Below are 16,953 nucleotides of genomic sequence, written 5' to 3'. Positions count from 1 at the left end.
ATTTCCCTCATCCGGTGTCTAAGCATGTAACACAGGTACTCTTATGGTTACAGCTGCAGGCATCAGCGTCCTGTATATCCCCTGTATACTGTAAGCTGTCTGATGGTGTTAGCATTTTAGCCTGAGCTGTGCTTTTGCCCATTTGTCCATTCAACTGCATGAAAACCACTACAGAATGTTTACAATAAGGGATGGATAGATTGGTTGCCTTCTGCCTTCTGAGATTTCAAGTTAATATACGTATGTGGAAGCTGGTCATAGTGTTAACTGGTGCTTTACACTCAGCAGTTACACAGTGTACATACAAGGAGGTCTCTCGTGATGATCTCTTGCCTAGTTTCAGGTGGAAATTCGCAGACAGAACGTGACTGTTGCTCTAGTTTCTTTCATCTATGAAAGAAGTTTCTATCAAACTGTGTATGGATTTTAGAGTTTGATTCAGTGCCACTATAGCAAGATGGCAGATACAGTCGCTCTGCCTGGAATGTTAATGTTCGCATCCATGTAACTGCTTTCGGAGTCTTTTCTCTCGGCGAAGTAGTCAGGAAAATGGAGCAGCTGTGAGGACCAGAGACTAAACATTTCACCTGAAAACCAACCTACTGCAGTGATGGGTGCGTAGGCCTATCGCTATGTGCAAGTGTATCTCAGCGTCTCTGTGTGAATTCAGTTCAGCTAATCCTGTTTTTATTTAGCTACGCTTGAGCGAGACAGAGAATAACTCGAATCTGACGTGTAACGTGACAAATCCAAACAATCTGTATTCCGCATGGAGAAATCATGGCCACCTCTGTACCAGCCCGTTACATATTCATCTGAATAATCAAGGATGTTCTGTGATATTTTTTTTGTTTTTGTTTTGTTTAATTATTATTTATGGTCATTGTTCAAGATACACAAAAACAATTAACATGAACCTCTTTAGAAAATAATACACATTATGAATATTTACATCTCAATACATTAGATTTTCTTTTGTCTTTTGCACAGCAAAGATAAGAACATTGTTGTTGTTTTTTAATAAGAACATTTAAAAGGAAACAATGTTGTATACAGTATCATTAACATAACGAAGTCGATACGCAACAGTGCAAACAAAGGACCAGAAAATGGAAAATGTCCTGAACATTATTTGGATAGTTGAAGTGAGTCCTCAAATTAACATTGTGTGTGTGTATATATATATAATATATATCAAATATATATATATTTATTTATTTATTTATTTATCTCTCTCTCTCTCTCTCTCTCTCTCTCTCTCTCTCTCTCTCTATATATATATATATATATATATATATATATATAGATAGATAGATAGATAGATAGATAGATAGATATAGATATATAAACACCACACACTTATATATTCATTTCCTCAAAGAAATGTTTCTCTTTTAGACAAGAACCCTAATATAAAATATATATAACCCATTATATAAGGGTTGTTGTTTAAAAGAGAAACATTTCCTTTGAGGAAGTGACTTGGGTAAACAATCTTGAACATAAAACTTTTCATGTGACAGGAGAAAAGGAAAGTGTTTTTTTTTTTTATTTATTCCGCATTACTCCTTGTCCCAGCTCAACCTGAGGTTGACTGCGCCTTGGTTTGTTCTTCTCCCTACAGCCGGGGTTCCATCCAAATGTCAAATTAAACTTATGCCACCAAGTGAACAATCAAAAAATAATAATAAACGATACAAAATACGCCTTTTTTTTTTCCTTCATCAGCCGTGTTCATGTTCTTACTTGTGCACCACTTCTGTAACACTTCACTGCCTGAACTTAGACGGAGTCTTGAATCAGGAAACCACATGCTTTATTTAGTTTCAGTGGCTAGACATAGCAGTCATCAGCCTTCCTTTTCATGTTGACCTGCAAGGTTTCAAACTTCAGACCAGGGGAAAACTTGCACAATTAATCAAGGGTTTCATCACGAGTATTTCCATTCATATTTACGTTGTTGTTGTTGTTTTTGCTGCATAATTCTTAATCAAATATAAAGAATAAGCCAATTATTTTACTCTATATTTTACTTATTTGCTATATTTTTGAATGCATCATTCCACAGTAATAATTTGGATAAATTATTTGGATAACTTCCTTTTCAAAAAAATTCTCATTTGATATATTTTCTCTCTCTCTCTCTCTCTCTCTCAAGCTTTGCAAACCATCTACCCCATTAAAAACAAACAAACAAAAAAACAACAACACCTTGGATGTAATGTAAGATAAGACCCCTTGGATGGAAACATGGCTTATTCATGCAGTCCAAAGTCGGAGTCACAAAACTTTTAAGCGCACGAGCGCTCTTTCAAGTGAAACGGATAACAGTGGCACAAAAGACTACAGGCGAACATTCTCCACAACCAAACAGTCGGAAAAACCGGACGGAAACACGTCACTGCGGAGTTCAGCCGACTTCTGGCGTCTTGCGCTCGTTGGCATCGCCGGACACGACCGCAGGATCGTGATTGTTCTCTAGAGACGACTCGCTGCTGGTGCTCTCTCCAGACAGCAGCCTGGTCACCCTGAGGTCCGCTTTTAGAGTCCGCACGTCGTTCCCGATGCCCATCTCGCCCAAATCGTTAATGAGCTGGCACAGCCCGGGTTTCTCGGTGCCTGCGCGCTCCTCATCCGTGTCCAGAACGTCCTCGCATTCAAACTGCGTGGCTTTTGCTTCGGCTTCTTCGCCGAGCAGGTCCTCGGTGATGGAGCCGAGTTTGGGCGCGCTCCTGCTGCGCTCCACTGGAGGCTTGTAGCAGCACTGGCCGTTCAGCAGCTTGCGCAGCGGCACCAGTGGGATGGTCTGCTCTCCGATCAGCTGCTGCTGCTGGTGCCGCGCGTCATCGCGCCGTTTCAGCCTCTTGAACTCCGCGAGCGCCGTGGCTGACGTCTGGTACAACAGCAGCGCCATGGCTTTCGCCTTCTCCGGCCGGGACACGAGCACTGCGTGGCAGCGCAGCATCACCGCCTTGTGCTTCATCTCGTGCCGGTAGATCCAGGCGAAGATCCTGGGCAGGCGTGGATCAGCAACGCAGTAGGTGATCCGGTGCAGCAAGTACAGGTGTCCAGGTCTGCGCGCTTGCTCGTCCACGTGCACCATGCGCACTCCGTGTGAGCTCACCGTCAGCCGCATCTTCGTGCCGCTCTTTCCCATTTCGCTCTTGTTCCAGATCTTGCTCACGGCCACGTCCGTGCACCCCTCACCCTTCGACTGGATGGTGGTAGCGTTACCCAAATACAGCACCGTGTACGTGGGGTCCTCGCTCGTGATCTTCACCTTTTTCCTCTTGGATTTGAACATGCTGCCGACCCGGTTCAGCGCGCTCTCCGGACACGCCTTAGCCAGCGTGGTGAGCGCGGAGTAGTTCAGACTCACCGCGTAGCCCTTGTGCTTGGACTGCTTGTCTTCCTCGATCAGGTCAAACTTGTTCTTCTTCCAAGGCAACATTATAGTCTTCTTGTGCACAGGGCAGGCAAAGCTACACCAAGAAGAAGAATCCTACTGCATCTAAACACCAACAAACAGCGTCTGTGTAGGAAAAAAAAGGAACCTTCTCACAAGTCCTTACATGACTAAAATGACCTAGCACTCACTTCCTTAGCAGATCAGAAGTTCTTATCAGCTGTCCCTCCCTCCCTCATTCTCTCACTCCTTCACTCCTTCACTCCCTCCCGTTGCATCATAAGGAGCCGTCAACTAAGTGCACCAGCCCCAAACGCCTGTAATTATACACTGGACTGAACCAACTCCGAGTCTCAGAGGGGGTGTGGAGTCTGAGTGTCCTCCTTGGAACGAACCAGAAATGTCACCTGTGAGATGTTTCACATATTTTCGTTTTACATTCTGGATTTTCTGTATCTTTAATGGTTTTTATTTGTTTATAATTATTATTCCTTTGTAAATATCAGATTGTTTAAAATAAGTACAACTCCTCCTCCACCCGTGCTGGTTTGCTTCAGTGATTTTTCTGGTCAACGTGTAGCCTATGTTTAGAACAATGTAAACCCAAGACATTGATCAATCCGGACTGAGTGTCTTTAAAGCAAGGGCACTGTTAAACTGTAGAACCGGCATCACATAAGGTGTTAAGAGGGTTTTTATTTTACAGTGCTTTAGGGATAGGGGGTCTAGTTTAGTAGGCGAATGCTTTATTTGCACTGAAATTTAGAAATGTGATCACAAGAGAACGATTCGGTTTTATGTGGGCCACTAGTGTACCTGTATTATTATTGTTGTTATAATAATAATCACACCGCCAGGGTCGGGGGTTCGATTCCCGCCGCTGCCCTGTGTGTGCAGAGTTTGCACGTTCTGTCCGGGTTTCCTCCGGGTACTCCGGTTTCCTCCCCCAGTCCAAAGATATGCATGCTAGGCTGATTGGCATGTCCAAAGTGTCCGTAGTGTATGAATGTGTGTGATTGTACCCTGCGATGGATTGGCACCCCGTCCAGGGTGTACTCCGCCTTGTACCCTGAAGGATAAGCAGTATAGAAAATGGATGGATGGATGGATGGATAATAATAATAATAATAATAATAATAATAATAATAATAAATTTAAAAAACGAGGGAATGCTGCCATCTACTGGAGTTAGGAGGTATCACAAACTCACATGAGGGCTGTTCTCTGTATTGTATTGAAAGCCCTATTCAGACTGCATTAAATGTACACGGGGTCCTGGGGTTATTTCTTATTTTTCAGGTGCTACTATGTGATGTCAATGTTTTTCTCTGTCCTCCTCTGAGAAAATTACAGGCCAAATTACCTTCTGTTTATATTATTATTAGTAGTAGTAATAGTAGTAGTAGTAGTAGTAGTATTGTTATTATTATTAGTGATGCTGATGCACTGTTCCAGGGTCCCCGGTTCAGTCCTGAGTTTGGGTTACTACCTGTCCCATGTTCTCCCCACATCAGTTTGTCTGGGTTCCTCCCACCGGATAAAGAGGAGGTGGATTGGCTATCCTACATTTCCCTCTGGTGTGAATGTGTGTGTCCATGCTTCATAACCTGAGGTGGGTAGTAACGTGCTTCCTTTTTCTTCAGTACATTCACTGGCATTCCTCCGATACTGTTAAATATTAATGAATATATGAGTTTTAATAATCAGTTTTGTGTTATTGTACCCATCACATCCATCACAATTCTCCATGTAGTCTGAGATACAGGATCTTCCCTTCAGTTTAATCAGATCCGAAGTAACTAGTAACGTGCTATTTTAGTAGTCTTCTCATTGGATACTTTATTACTCTTACTCAAGTCATTATTAAAATTTACTGTTACTTGAGTAATTATTTTTATATGTAGTTTTACCTGTACTTGAGTAAAAAAAAAAATGGCTACTCTACTCACCTCTGTTCATAACTATACATCAGGTAACACTAAAATTAATACTCTTAGTTTTCATGGAAAAAGTTACAGTTAAAAAAAAAAAACATAACCAAAATATTTGACATTTCACTTCACTAGAAAAAAAGTCAAAAGAAAAAACATTTATATGGAGAAAAGTAATATGTGTATCAAAACCTATCTTCTTTTCTATGTTTCAACTTTCTCATTACCTGCCAAGTTTTTTTTTTTATGATTCATGGTGTTGAGAAAGACTTGATTCTTCCTAGAAAATATAAAAGGATCCAAACATATACTAAACGTACAGATTACTGTCTTAGCCCGACAACCAAATGCACTACATACATGGTAAAAAGTATGTGAACACCTGATCATCACACCCATATATTGTTTTCCCCCCAAACTGTTGCCACAAAGTTGGAAACACAAAATTGTATAAAATGTCTTTGTATGCTGTAGAGTTACAATTTCCCTTCACTGGAACTGAAAGGCTCAAACATGTTCCAGCATGACAATAGCCCTGTGCACAAAGCGAGCTCCGTGAACACATGGTTTGTGAAGGTTGGAGTGGAAGAACTCAAGTGTCCAGCACAGAGCCCTGACCTCAACCCCACCGAACATCTTTGGGATGAACTGCACCCCAGACCTCCTCACCTGACATCAGTGCCTGATCTCACTAATGCTCTTGATCACAAATCTGAACCACATCCATTCTCCAAAATCTTCTGGAAAGCCTTCCCAGAAAATGTTCAAACAAGCACGTATAGGTGTGATGGTCATGTGTCCACAAACTTTTGGCCATTTACTGTATATTAACTCTGATAGGAACAGCGAATTTTCTTTCTTTTTTTTTTGTAGCTGGATTACTGATTAAAAAAAAACTTAATAGCAAAATTGTTTATGGAAATTTAATAGCTTAATTGGTTATTTTAATGCAAAACTGGGAATAATATTCCATGTTAAATAAAGACTAGATTTATAATTAAAACAGAAAACAGTCATCAGTCAACGCCAGGGGGAAGCAGACAACAGGTTACAATATAAACAATGGTAATTGAGGGGACAAAAAAAGGGAGGCGGATATATATATATATATATATATATATATATATATATATATATATATATATATATATATATATATATTATATATATAAATAAACCCACCAAACTTGTTTTTTCAGTCTTCTTTTTTTTGCCCTATGGTGGACAACTATTTATTTATTTATTCATATTGTTTTATATCTATATTGGTTTTATTTGGCCCGCAGCAGTATTCCTGTGAAGCTGGAACTATTTTACTGGAGGAAGATTTTAGACTACGCTTAACACTGGCACACTAGACGCAACCAAAAGGGTGTTTATCATTTTGTTCCCCCCTTTAAATCCTTATATCCTTTATTTAATCATTCTCAAGTGAACAAACGCTTTTTAAAGATGCACACATAGCTCATCGCAAACGCTTTACCTCAGATAAAGTTTTTTTTGTGTGTGTTTTGTTTGATAGTTTATATTCGCAATCACTCTACCCTCTGCATGTCAACATGGAACATTCCACATAACTTCCTCTGCGTCCTAAATAACCTATTATTGCCTATATAGGTGCACTACTCTTAGGGAAGAATAACAGCTTCTGCGCCCTACGTAGTGCACTTTATTTACAACGAGGACGCATTTGGGACTTTCGCCACACGCATGGTGTGGTATGTGGAGGAAGTGTACTAGGGATTTACACATGCGTCAGGATGGGGAAGAAGAAGGGTCGTGGAGATGGTACGGGTTTAGGAAGAGCTTTAATGAAGGAGAGACTCAATGCAGCCCGAGGACACAGAAGAAACGACACATGGGTATAAAGCTAACGTTATAGCAACAAGACTTTCTTCAGTAGTTCTCTGTTATTGCTAACGGGTTAGCTATAGTAGATAGCCGAGTCACTCAGAGTTGTGATGGGAGTGTGTACACTAGTTATGGTCATGTAAGAAATAACACAGAAATGGCGACCAGCTAATTAACTCAAAACATTTGCAACGGTTTCCTGAGGCTTTAATCTCTCGGTCTGGTTCAATACACACAACCACAATCATGGGGAAGATGAAAGTAAATTGTGCATTTCATTTGGAAATCAAGGTTCCAGAGTCTGGAGGAAGAGTGGAGAGACACAGAATCCAAGTTGCTTGAAGTCCAGTGTGAAGTTTCCACAGTCAGTGATGATTTGGGGTGTCATGTCATCTGCTGGTGTTGGTCCACTGTGTTTTCTCAAGTCGAGAGTCGATACAGCCGCCTGATTTGCAATGGAGGTTAAATCATTTTGATTGCAACTGTAAACATCTCTAACAGTTGTTCTAACAATATTCCATTACATTGAAACCATTACTAGATTTACAGGCTGTCAGTCAGGCTGAGTTGCCATGCCAACGTACAGCACTCTATCCAGCTGTGGCTTCTTTGGGAACTGCTTTTATCAACAGCAATAATAAACCAAAATAATTTCTTCCCTTATAGTGTCTGAAATATAAATGTTTTGTTTTTTTACTATGACAGCACTCTTGCCCGTGCAATTTTGTGTTGTTTTAATGAATTATTATATATACGTACTTTGTTATAGTTTCTAAAATAAACGTAACTGCTATCTGATATAACATGTCGTCATCCCCCCCACCCCCGAACCAGCTCCACACCAGCGAACTGAATGACGGATATGATTGGGGTCGCCTGAATTTGCAGTCTGTAACGGAGCAGAGCTCTTTGGACGATTTTCTGGCCACGGCTGAACTGGCAGGAACAGAATTTACTGCAGGTAGATCCTTCCGCACTTCCTCTCTCCAGACGTCTTGGTAAAGTACAGTGTCTGTAACTGGCTTTAATGTTTCAGAGAAACTGAACATCAGATTGGTGCCAGCTGAAGCCAGGAGTGGCCTACTGACAGCTGAGGAATCCAAGAGACTGAAGAAGCTCCATGATGACAACAGACAGTTCCTCCGCATACCACGAAGGTCTGTAAGCACTGCTTTTGAAGCAGTATTATTGAACTCGGTTAACCCTTTAACCCTCGTGTAGAGTGAACCTGAAGGAAAAACATACAGTTGAATAAATACACTTATTGCGCGTTCAGCAACAGGACTGTGATATTCTGGTTAAAGGAACCGATCTGACACATCTGACGAGAATTTTGACATGATTACCTGTACTGAGAGAACTCTTACGAAAGACTCCATCAATAACCGTTACGCTCTAACAATAAAGATCTTGGAACGAGGCCGACGGTAAAGAATGCTGGGTTTTTTTTGGTTGGTTTTCAGCACTACAAGAAAAAAGGTATTAGTGGTAGCGATTAGATCCACGTTACTGCAATACAAAATGCAACACCGGTATGTTTGTACGGCTCCACCACCGAATCAGGGAAGGGTTGTGTTTTCGGGTTGTCCGCGCGTCCGTCTGAGATCCTCGTCGAGAACGGGTGGCTGAATGTTTAGCATTTTATATATGCAGTTATGATCGTAACCAGCAGATAATTCAATTTCGTAATTTATCCAAACAGCGTCAACTTCACAGTAAGGTCAGATGTCTGAAACAGTACTTCTTCCTTCACGTTTGACGTGTGTTTTAAAAACTCCTCATTCTGGCACACAAGTTAATAACAAGAAGGATTGTCTGATCCATTTTGATGCCCTACCTCTGGATGGAGCTCTCATCAACTGGAGGCTACAGCCTGGAGATTGCTTAGGACGGTGCTGCTTGAGGTACCATGAAAATGGTATTGGACCTCATTTCCACATGGACGTTCTCGCTGTGGTTGCTGAAACTACGGTTGCTGCAATGGCCTTAGGACCGAAATTACCACATGCAGGGTTGCACTCAGGTCTCCTTTAGTGAACAGTGGACTAGTTCAAAAAACAGACTTCATATAAAAACCTTAATGAACTTTCCTTTGATTTTATCTGTTGTTACCAAGATGAGGATGGGTTCCCTTCTGAGTCTGGTTCCTCTCAAGGTTTCTTCCTCATATCATCTTAGGGAGTTTTTCCCTCACCACCGTCGCCACCGGCTCGCTCAATATGAAAAATTCACACACTTAAAATCGGTATCCTGTGTTTATATGTTTCTGTAAAGCTGCTTTGAGACAATGTCCATTGTAAAAAGTGCTATACAAATAAAATTGAATTGAAGGACTGGACTCGTCTGCGGAGGAAGAGGCGGAGGCATCCCCGTCAACGTCATTGGCGCCGAGTTCTACTAGTCCCTTCTGACAGGAAGTCCCTTCTCTGAAAAGCTGGAATATATACGCATTACTTGCAAATACTTTTGACTAGCTAATTAGTAAATGTGTTGAAAAATACCAAAAGTATGCACTGTGTACCGGTGGCAATAGTAACAACATTACGGCTGATTATGGGTCGGTTGCCACGCCAGGCCTTCTGGTGGAATAGAGCTACGTGTTGTACTGACTCCTTTTTGAAAGTCCTTTATCGCGATGTGTTTTTGTTTACAGACCGCACTGGGATGAGAACACAAGCCCCGAGCTCCTCCAGCAGGCCGAAAGAGACAGCTTCCTGACATGGAGACGAGAGCTGGCAAGGTGAGGGAACTCGTTTCTGTTTTTCGGCTATTTATCGCTTCTTTGTTAGACTTGATTTGTTCCAATTATTTGCCCGTTTTTGCTGGATAAGGCTGGAGGAGGAACAGAAACTGATTCTTACCCCTTTTGAGAGGAACCTGGATTTTTGGAGGCAGCTTTGGAGAGTTATCGAGAGAAGGTACTTTCTCTAATGTGATTTTAGCCGTGTTTTATGTATAAATGTCGTCCTACTACACTGGTGCTTTGAGTCAGCTTTGTAATTATTCAGCAATATTTTCTCTCTAGTGATGTTGTGGTCCAGATAGTCGATGCCAGAAACCCTTTGCTGTTCCGATGTCCTGATCTAGTACGTAAATACATTTGTTTTATTTATCTATTTATCGTTTTTCTAACATTGATTTACTAGAATTTTCTGTCTCCGTTTACTGCAACACGCTGTTGTTTTAATCGGCCATCAGGAGAAATACGTCGAAGAGGTCTCCAGTCACAAGGTGAACATGCTACTGTTGAACAAAGCAGATCTGCTTACCCGAGAGCAGCGTCGTGCCTGGGCCAAGCATTTTCAGAAAGAAGGCATCAGAGCAGCATTCTGGTCTGCGCTGGCTGAGGCACAGCGGCTGGACGCCGAAGAAAAGGTGAGCACTATGTTCGTTTCGGCGACCCGTATAGAGCGAGGGTAAAGTAAAGATTCGGACAGGGTTGTTGTTGTTGCTGTTGTTGTATAATATACAAGTGCAAAAATCCACTTCAAATTTATAAACGTCTTTTGATCTATTCATAAACACAAACATATGTTTAAAAAAAAAACAACGAAATTGATGTAGATTATTCGGGCACTGTGCTGCTAAATATATATGTAAAGGTAAAATAATAATAATAATAATAATAATAATAATAATAATAATAAATAAAATTTATTCTCACACAAATTGCACCTGGTGTCATTATAAAAGACATCGCATGGGAAGCAAAGGGGTTCACGAGTTGGGGCGGCTGTGGCACAGTTGGTAGAGAAGGTTGTCCACTAATCGTAGGGTTGGCGGTTCAATTCCCAGCCCGCATGACTCCACATGCCAAAGTGTGCTTGGGCAAGACACTGAACCCCAAGTTGCTCTGCTACCATTGGTGTGTGTGTGAATGGGTGTATGAGAACCAGTGTAAAGCTCTTTGTAGAACCGCTAAGGTTAAAAAAGCACTATATAAGTGCAGACCGTGAAGGTCCTCAGGGAGAATATTATTAAACAACACCCGAAATGAAAACTCTACAGAGTCAAAGTTCTTACACATCCCCTGTCAGTAAAACTGCTTGGATAATATGCCGATGGAACGTCGTCCCCAGACAGGTGAGCCGTGCAAGATTTCCCAAGGTAAGAGAGAAGTCAGAGAGATGCAGGACCACCTGAAAGCAGCAGGAACGGGAGTTACACAGAGCTCGATTAAACACCGAACTGCATTGCAGTCATCTCCATTCCTTCACCTCACACAAAACTCTGTTGTTCAAAAGAAGCACGGAGATGCATGTCTAAAAGCATTTAGACAAACCACACCTCTTTTGGAGCAGCATTCTCTGCTCAGACGAAACAAAAACAGAACTGTTTTTGGCAAGATTTCGTCTCATGTTTGGAGAAAGAAGGTCGTGCATATGATCCCAAAATCCCCATAACCACAGTGAAGCATGGAGGTGGGAGCATCATGGTATAGAGCTGTTTCTCTGTAACCCACGGTATAAGGACACGTTATAAGGAGAATTTGATCTCATCGGGGGTGTGAAGATGGCCGTTTCAACGAGCCAACAACCCCAAACATACAGCCGAACTAACTCAAGACTGGTTACCAAAAAAAAAAAAAAAAAGAAGGAGAAGGTGCTCTTGTGGTTAGCCAATCTCCTGACTTTTATTTATGGAGGGTTTTGAAATTGAGTCCATCAGAGTGACCCTCTTTTGGATTCGAAGGCAATTTTATGGGAGGAATGAGCCAAAATCAAACCAAATGGTGCAAAAACCGTATTACTTCTTACCATAGACGTCTTGAAGCTGTAATTGCCAACAACGGCTTTGCAGCAACGTTCTTTAACGTTGGTCATTTGTGGTATCCCCCCCCCCGCATATGTATGTATGTATGTATGGTTATGTCTGTATATGCATATGTGTGTGTGTGCGTGTAATCATTTCTACAGAACAGATGCTGATGTTTCTCAATTAAATTGATTTGGATGTGACTTTGCCAGTTAAAAATAAATAGACAAGGGTATCCAAGTATAAATGCCCACAGCCACGGCCCAAAATCTAGTGGAAAACCTTTCCGGAGGAGTGGACGTTATTATAACAGCAAAGGAGGAAGAAATCTGGAACAGGATGTTCAGCAAGCGCATATAGATGTCCTTGTCGGGTGTCCACAAACTTTTGACCATGTGGTGTATCTAGCTAGTTATTTCCAGCTTGTTTAAAGATCTGGTTGGAGATGAACAGCAACAACCCCCTTTTTCTGCCTCTGCTCTTATTTAATGTATCTGAATTATTTTTTTTTTCTTCTATGGACGGAATATTCGAATGCAAACTGGTCGGATAAAGTGCTGTTATACTTTGTTTATACCACTTATTACATTCTTTTGTTATTGATTTTTACCTCAGTTAAGAGTAAACTCTTTGATATGTCGGCATTAGAGCTTTCTGAAATTTTCTTCTAGAATAAATTTGAATAAACTCCTAAAAGCATGTGAATCAAAGTAAGTTGCACCAGTATGCTTAATGTAATCTGACCGATATTTCATATTTCACCCTGCGATTATCTCCTGCCTGGCATTAAAGGGAGAAGATCTCGATGACCTTCAGGAGTCAAGCGATGCAGAATGTAGGGCGGCCGAGGCCTCGCAGGAAAGGAGTCGAGAGTACGAGGAAGATGACGAAGAAGAGGACACGACAGCGAGTTTTGAAGACTGCACTTCAGATGTAGACTGGCAAACCTGCTCTGAGGGATCAGGAGACGAAAAGGACGAAGAGAAGTGTGCAGCCTCTTCAGCTTGTGCTTCTTTTTATAACTCGAGCCGTCTGCTGCGCAAAGACGAACTGCTAGAAATGTTCAAATCTGCACATACTGGACCCAAGTGTAAGAACGGCCAATTCACAGTAGGACTGGTGAGCTTGCATTTAAGGGAATTTACACACACACACACACACACACACGCAGAGTTTATTCATTTCATCAGCATGACATGATCCTATCTCTGTTTAAGGTGGGTTATCCGAATGTTGGCAAAAGCTCCACCATCAACACCATCTTTAGGAATAAGAAAGTCTCGGTGTCAGCAACACCTGGACACACAAAGCACTTTCAGGTATGTTTTTACTAAAATGCGCTTGGGAAAACGATTATATCATCTGACTCTGGTCAGCTGTACACTTCAGCACGTTCTGCAAGGGAGATTTTTCACTTCTGAATGAAGATGGTGATTATATATAATGAAATATTTATTTGTTTAAATGTATTGCTAAAAAATACTAAGGTTCGTGCAGTTGCTAATATCGACATCGGTGGATTCTCAGAACAGACCTGAACGTGATGAAAGCTTGCAAATATGCTTCACTTCCACTGCCGAGTGGAATCGCGCAGATGGCAGATTGAGAAACGCATGTGAACAATGCTACTTGTAGCTACAAGTAGCATTGTTCACATGCGTTTCTCAATCTGCCATCTGCGCGATTGTCGTCACGATCAGTGTCTCAAATCAAAAACAAAATCTCTCTGTCTCTCTCTCTCACTGTCTCTCTGTCTCTGTCTGTGTCTCTCTCTCCTCTCACTGTCTCTCTCTCTCTCTCACTGTCTCACTCTCTCTCACACTGTCTCTGTCTCTCTCTCTCTCTCTCACTGTCTCTCTCTCTCTCTTTCTCACTGTCTCTCTCTCTCACTCTCTCTCTATCTCTCTAGTTCGTTTTCATTACGGTCAAATACTGAGATGGACGTTGCAAAATGCAAGAGAAAGTCATATTTTTATTCATGTTACTCAGCCCTCTGAATCTATGTTAAATATTTGTTTGTGTGTTGTAGACATTGTTTGTTGAACCGGGTCTTTGCCTGTGTGACTGTCCTGGCCTAGTCATGCCTTCCTTCATGTCCACCAAAGCCGAGATGATCTGCAGCGGGATTCTCCCCATCGACCAGATGCGAGACCACGTCCCGGCCATCTCTCTCATATCCTCTCGTCATCCACTTTTACAGTATTGGAATTTCTTTTTAAGCTCTCGTGTATAACCCGCAAGTGAAACCCTTAACTTAAGTACGTTTGTCAGACAATTCCACGAGCTGTGCTGGAGGGAACCTACGGCATCAACATCGTCAGACCAAGAGAGGACGAAGAGCCAGATCGCTCGCCCACCTCTGAGGAACTGCTTTCAGCTTATGGATGTAGGCCACTAATTGTTAAGTTATAAGCGCACATTGTAGTATGAGGGAAGTGAATTATTTCCTGGTGTCAACTTCAATGTAAACGTGTCTGTTCAGATATGAGGGGCTTCATGACAGCACACGGTCAGCCAGACCAGTCCAGATCTGCCCGCTATGTCCTGAAAGACTATGTTACCGTAAGTATTTATTCCACTTCCACTCGGGTTTGTCTTGTTCACGATCACGTCCACACATTTCACTGCTTGAAATGAAAGAGCGCACTTATGGTTTTGCACGTTTTGTTTTTATGAATCTTTGCAGGGAAAGCTGCTCTATTGTCACCCTCCTCCTCTCATCAATGCTAAAGACTTCCAGCCTCAGCACTTAAAGTTTGTAAACCAAACTATTAAGGGTGGTCCTTCCACGTGTACCAATAATAAACCTCCCAAGATCAAACAGATTGAAAACACTGTTGATAAAACTTTCTTTCACCAGGTAACAAATCATGTCTTCTGAAATAAATTATTTTCCTAAATTAGTCAACATTTTGCTACTTTGTTCAGCATTTCACTACATGTTTCACCCAGGAGAACGTCCGGGCACTAACAAAGGGAGTGCAGATGGTGATGGGCTACAAACCTGGCAGTGGCCCACAAGCGCAAGGAAAAGCAGGCGCAGAACAGCAAGCTGGGAAACCTTGGAAAAAGCATGGCAACAGGAACAAGAAGGAGAAAGTGAGAAGACTCAATAAACACCTGGACGCTTGAACGTTGCCATGATACGGAAGACGAGCAAAGACACTGAAACAGTTCCTATCTGAGGCTGATGGAAATATCTGAACTTCAAATAAAAGCCACTTTCTAAGAATCCATTCGCAATTACACCATGAAAATAATACATTTCTGCATGATCCAAAATGATTTTGTATTGTTGCCACATTTATAATCAATGAAGCACCCCTCTTGATGTGTCTAAAATGTTTGTTTTTTTTCTTTTTATGACCAAGTTTTGGATTACGTAAACTGTATATCCTAAATATATCTTGGGTACAGTCACAACTGCAAGGTCCCCGGTTCGATCTTGAGCTCCGGTGACTCTCTATGCTGCTTGTTCCCATGTCTGTGAGGGTTTCCTCCAGGTTCTCCAGTTTCCTGACACCTTCCAGGAACATGGCAGTAGGTAGATTGACTAAGAGATTTGTCTCACGCTTAGGTGAGAATGTATGCGTTCACAGTGCCCTGCAAAAGACTTGTCCTATCCAGGGTGATTTTCCTGCCTCGCACCCACTGTTCACGTGATAGGCTCCGGATTCAACGCAACCCAGACCTGGATAAAATGGTTACAGAAAGAGAGAGGGAGTTACCCGTTCCAAGTGTCATGTTTAGATAGGGCCTTTTCTTAAAATGGATAACGAGGGATTACTCAATACAATAGAAATTAAATTTTAAAAAAAATTGGTTTAGTATTCAGATTCTAGTTTTAAAAATATATATATATTTAGTGTCCCTTGAATAGAAGATGCCTACATTTTCAAGTTGATTTCTCTCACACTGCACATGTAATGCATGACCTAACGCACAGGCTCACAACCCCGGTCCTGGACTACCTCCTGTCCCTTTTAAGTTTTTCCTGCTCCCAATACACCTGATTCGGCTAAATCTGTGGTGCCCAACTTTTTTTTTTTTTTGGATCATTTGAACCCCTTCAGCTTAATATATTTATGATGTAATGAAATATTCCATGAGATTTCATGCAGGCTACATTTTAGTGAACATTTTGCTTGTTTTTGTAGCTTTTGCTGCTGTTTAAAGCTATGCAACCTTAGCTTGAAACATTTGACAAGTTTTGTGACCAGATTATAATGTTTTGTTATTAAATGTCTTTTAAAAAAAAAACACTGGTTTCATGTTTTCATTAGAATATTTTTGAGGTCAGGGCTCTGTGCAGGACACTCAAGTTCTTCCACTCTAACCTTGTTACACTGTGTCTTCATGGCTCTCGCTTTGTCATGCTGGAACAGGTTTGGGCCTCTTCGTTCCAGTGAAGGGAAATTGTAACGCTACAGCATGCAGGGACATCCTTTAAAATTGTGTGCTTCCAACTTTGTGACAACAGTTTGAGGAAGAACCACGTACGGGTATGATGGCCAGGTGTCCACATACATTTGGCTATACACTAGTGTATCCAAAAAACAAGTACCGTACTATATCGCATGTCCAAATATTACTCCAGCTGTGGTAAATTCCATTATCTTGGGTGTAGAGGTAGTTATGCAAGCCATTTAGATCCATCTATACACAACCCAAGTTAAAACAAATCATACTACTGTACTACATGTCTGCAAATCAAAACAGTATGGTTTCTTCTCGGACAGAGTGTACACGTGTTGTTTCATCCGAGAATAGAGGACAGAAGAAGAGATGAAAACCACACACAACTATTCAGGCCAAGTTGAGAAGATGAAGGACATCTCCATATTCAAACTCGCGTGCTTCAGCACTTAACCCTTGTGCGTTAATGAAAAAAGTTACACATAAGTCCATAGAGGACAAAAATGTCCATGTCCAAAAATATTATATATTCATATTATTTTCCACTTTCACTGACATTGATTTTTCTTCTTTTTTACATTTTTTTTTTTTTTT

General features: G+C 41.4%; 2 protein-coding genes across 2 annotated transcripts; one reads left to right on the top strand and one right to left on the bottom strand.

Moving 5' to 3' along the window:
- Window positions 1–1,310: 1,310 nt before the first annotated feature.
- Window positions 1,311–3,740, bottom strand: fam43a (family with sequence similarity 43 member A). Its single transcript, XM_053634667.1, has one exon. The coding sequence runs from the start codon at window positions 3,449–3,451 to the stop codon at window positions 2,411–2,413; it is 1,041 nt and encodes a 346-aa protein (XP_053490642.1). The 5' UTR covers window positions 3,452–3,740; the 3' UTR covers window positions 1,311–2,410.
- Window positions 3,741–7,039: 3,299 nt separating this feature from the next.
- On the top strand, window positions 7,040–16,625 carry lsg1 (large 60S subunit nuclear export GTPase 1). The gene is made up of 14 exons (XM_053635078.1): window positions 7,040–7,199; window positions 8,023–8,149; window positions 8,225–8,345; window positions 9,842–9,928; window positions 10,020–10,106; window positions 10,214–10,274; window positions 10,387–10,563; window positions 12,736–13,062; window positions 13,161–13,262; window positions 13,973–14,116; window positions 14,206–14,329; window positions 14,426–14,505; window positions 14,630–14,803; window positions 14,896–16,625. The coding sequence occupies exons 1-14, from the start codon at window positions 7,098–7,100 to the stop codon at window positions 15,073–15,075; spliced, it is 1,893 nt and encodes a 630-aa protein (XP_053491053.1). The 5' UTR covers window positions 7,040–7,097; the 3' UTR covers window positions 15,076–16,625.
- The last annotated feature ends 328 nt before the right edge of the window (window positions 16,626–16,953 follow it).

This window comes from Ictalurus furcatus, chromosome 10 (assembly GCF_023375685.1).
Source record: "Ictalurus furcatus strain D&B chromosome 10, Billie_1.0, whole genome shotgun sequence".
Taxonomy (NCBI): domain Eukaryota; kingdom Metazoa; phylum Chordata; class Actinopteri; order Siluriformes; family Ictaluridae; genus Ictalurus; species Ictalurus furcatus.
The sequence above is the reverse complement of the archived record's forward strand: the minus strand, read 5'-3'. Positions and strand labels throughout refer to the sequence as shown.

Coding starts and splice junctions, on each gene's coding strand:
- fam43a (XM_053634667.1), bottom strand. CDS start 3,451: ATGTTGCCTTGGAAGAAGAACAAGTTTGACCTGATCGAGGAAGACAAG.
- lsg1 (XM_053635078.1), top strand. CDS start 7,098: ATGGGGAAGAAGAAGGGTCGTGGAGATGGTACGGGTTTAGGAAGAGCT. Junction 9,929..10,019: donor TGGAGACGAGAGCTGGCAAG/GTGAGGGAACTC, acceptor TTGCTGGATAAG/GCTGGAGGAGGAACAGAAAC. Junction 10,275..10,386: donor TGTTCCGATGTCCTGATCTA/GTACGTAAATAC, acceptor ATCGGCCATCAG/GAGAAATACGTCGAAGAGGT.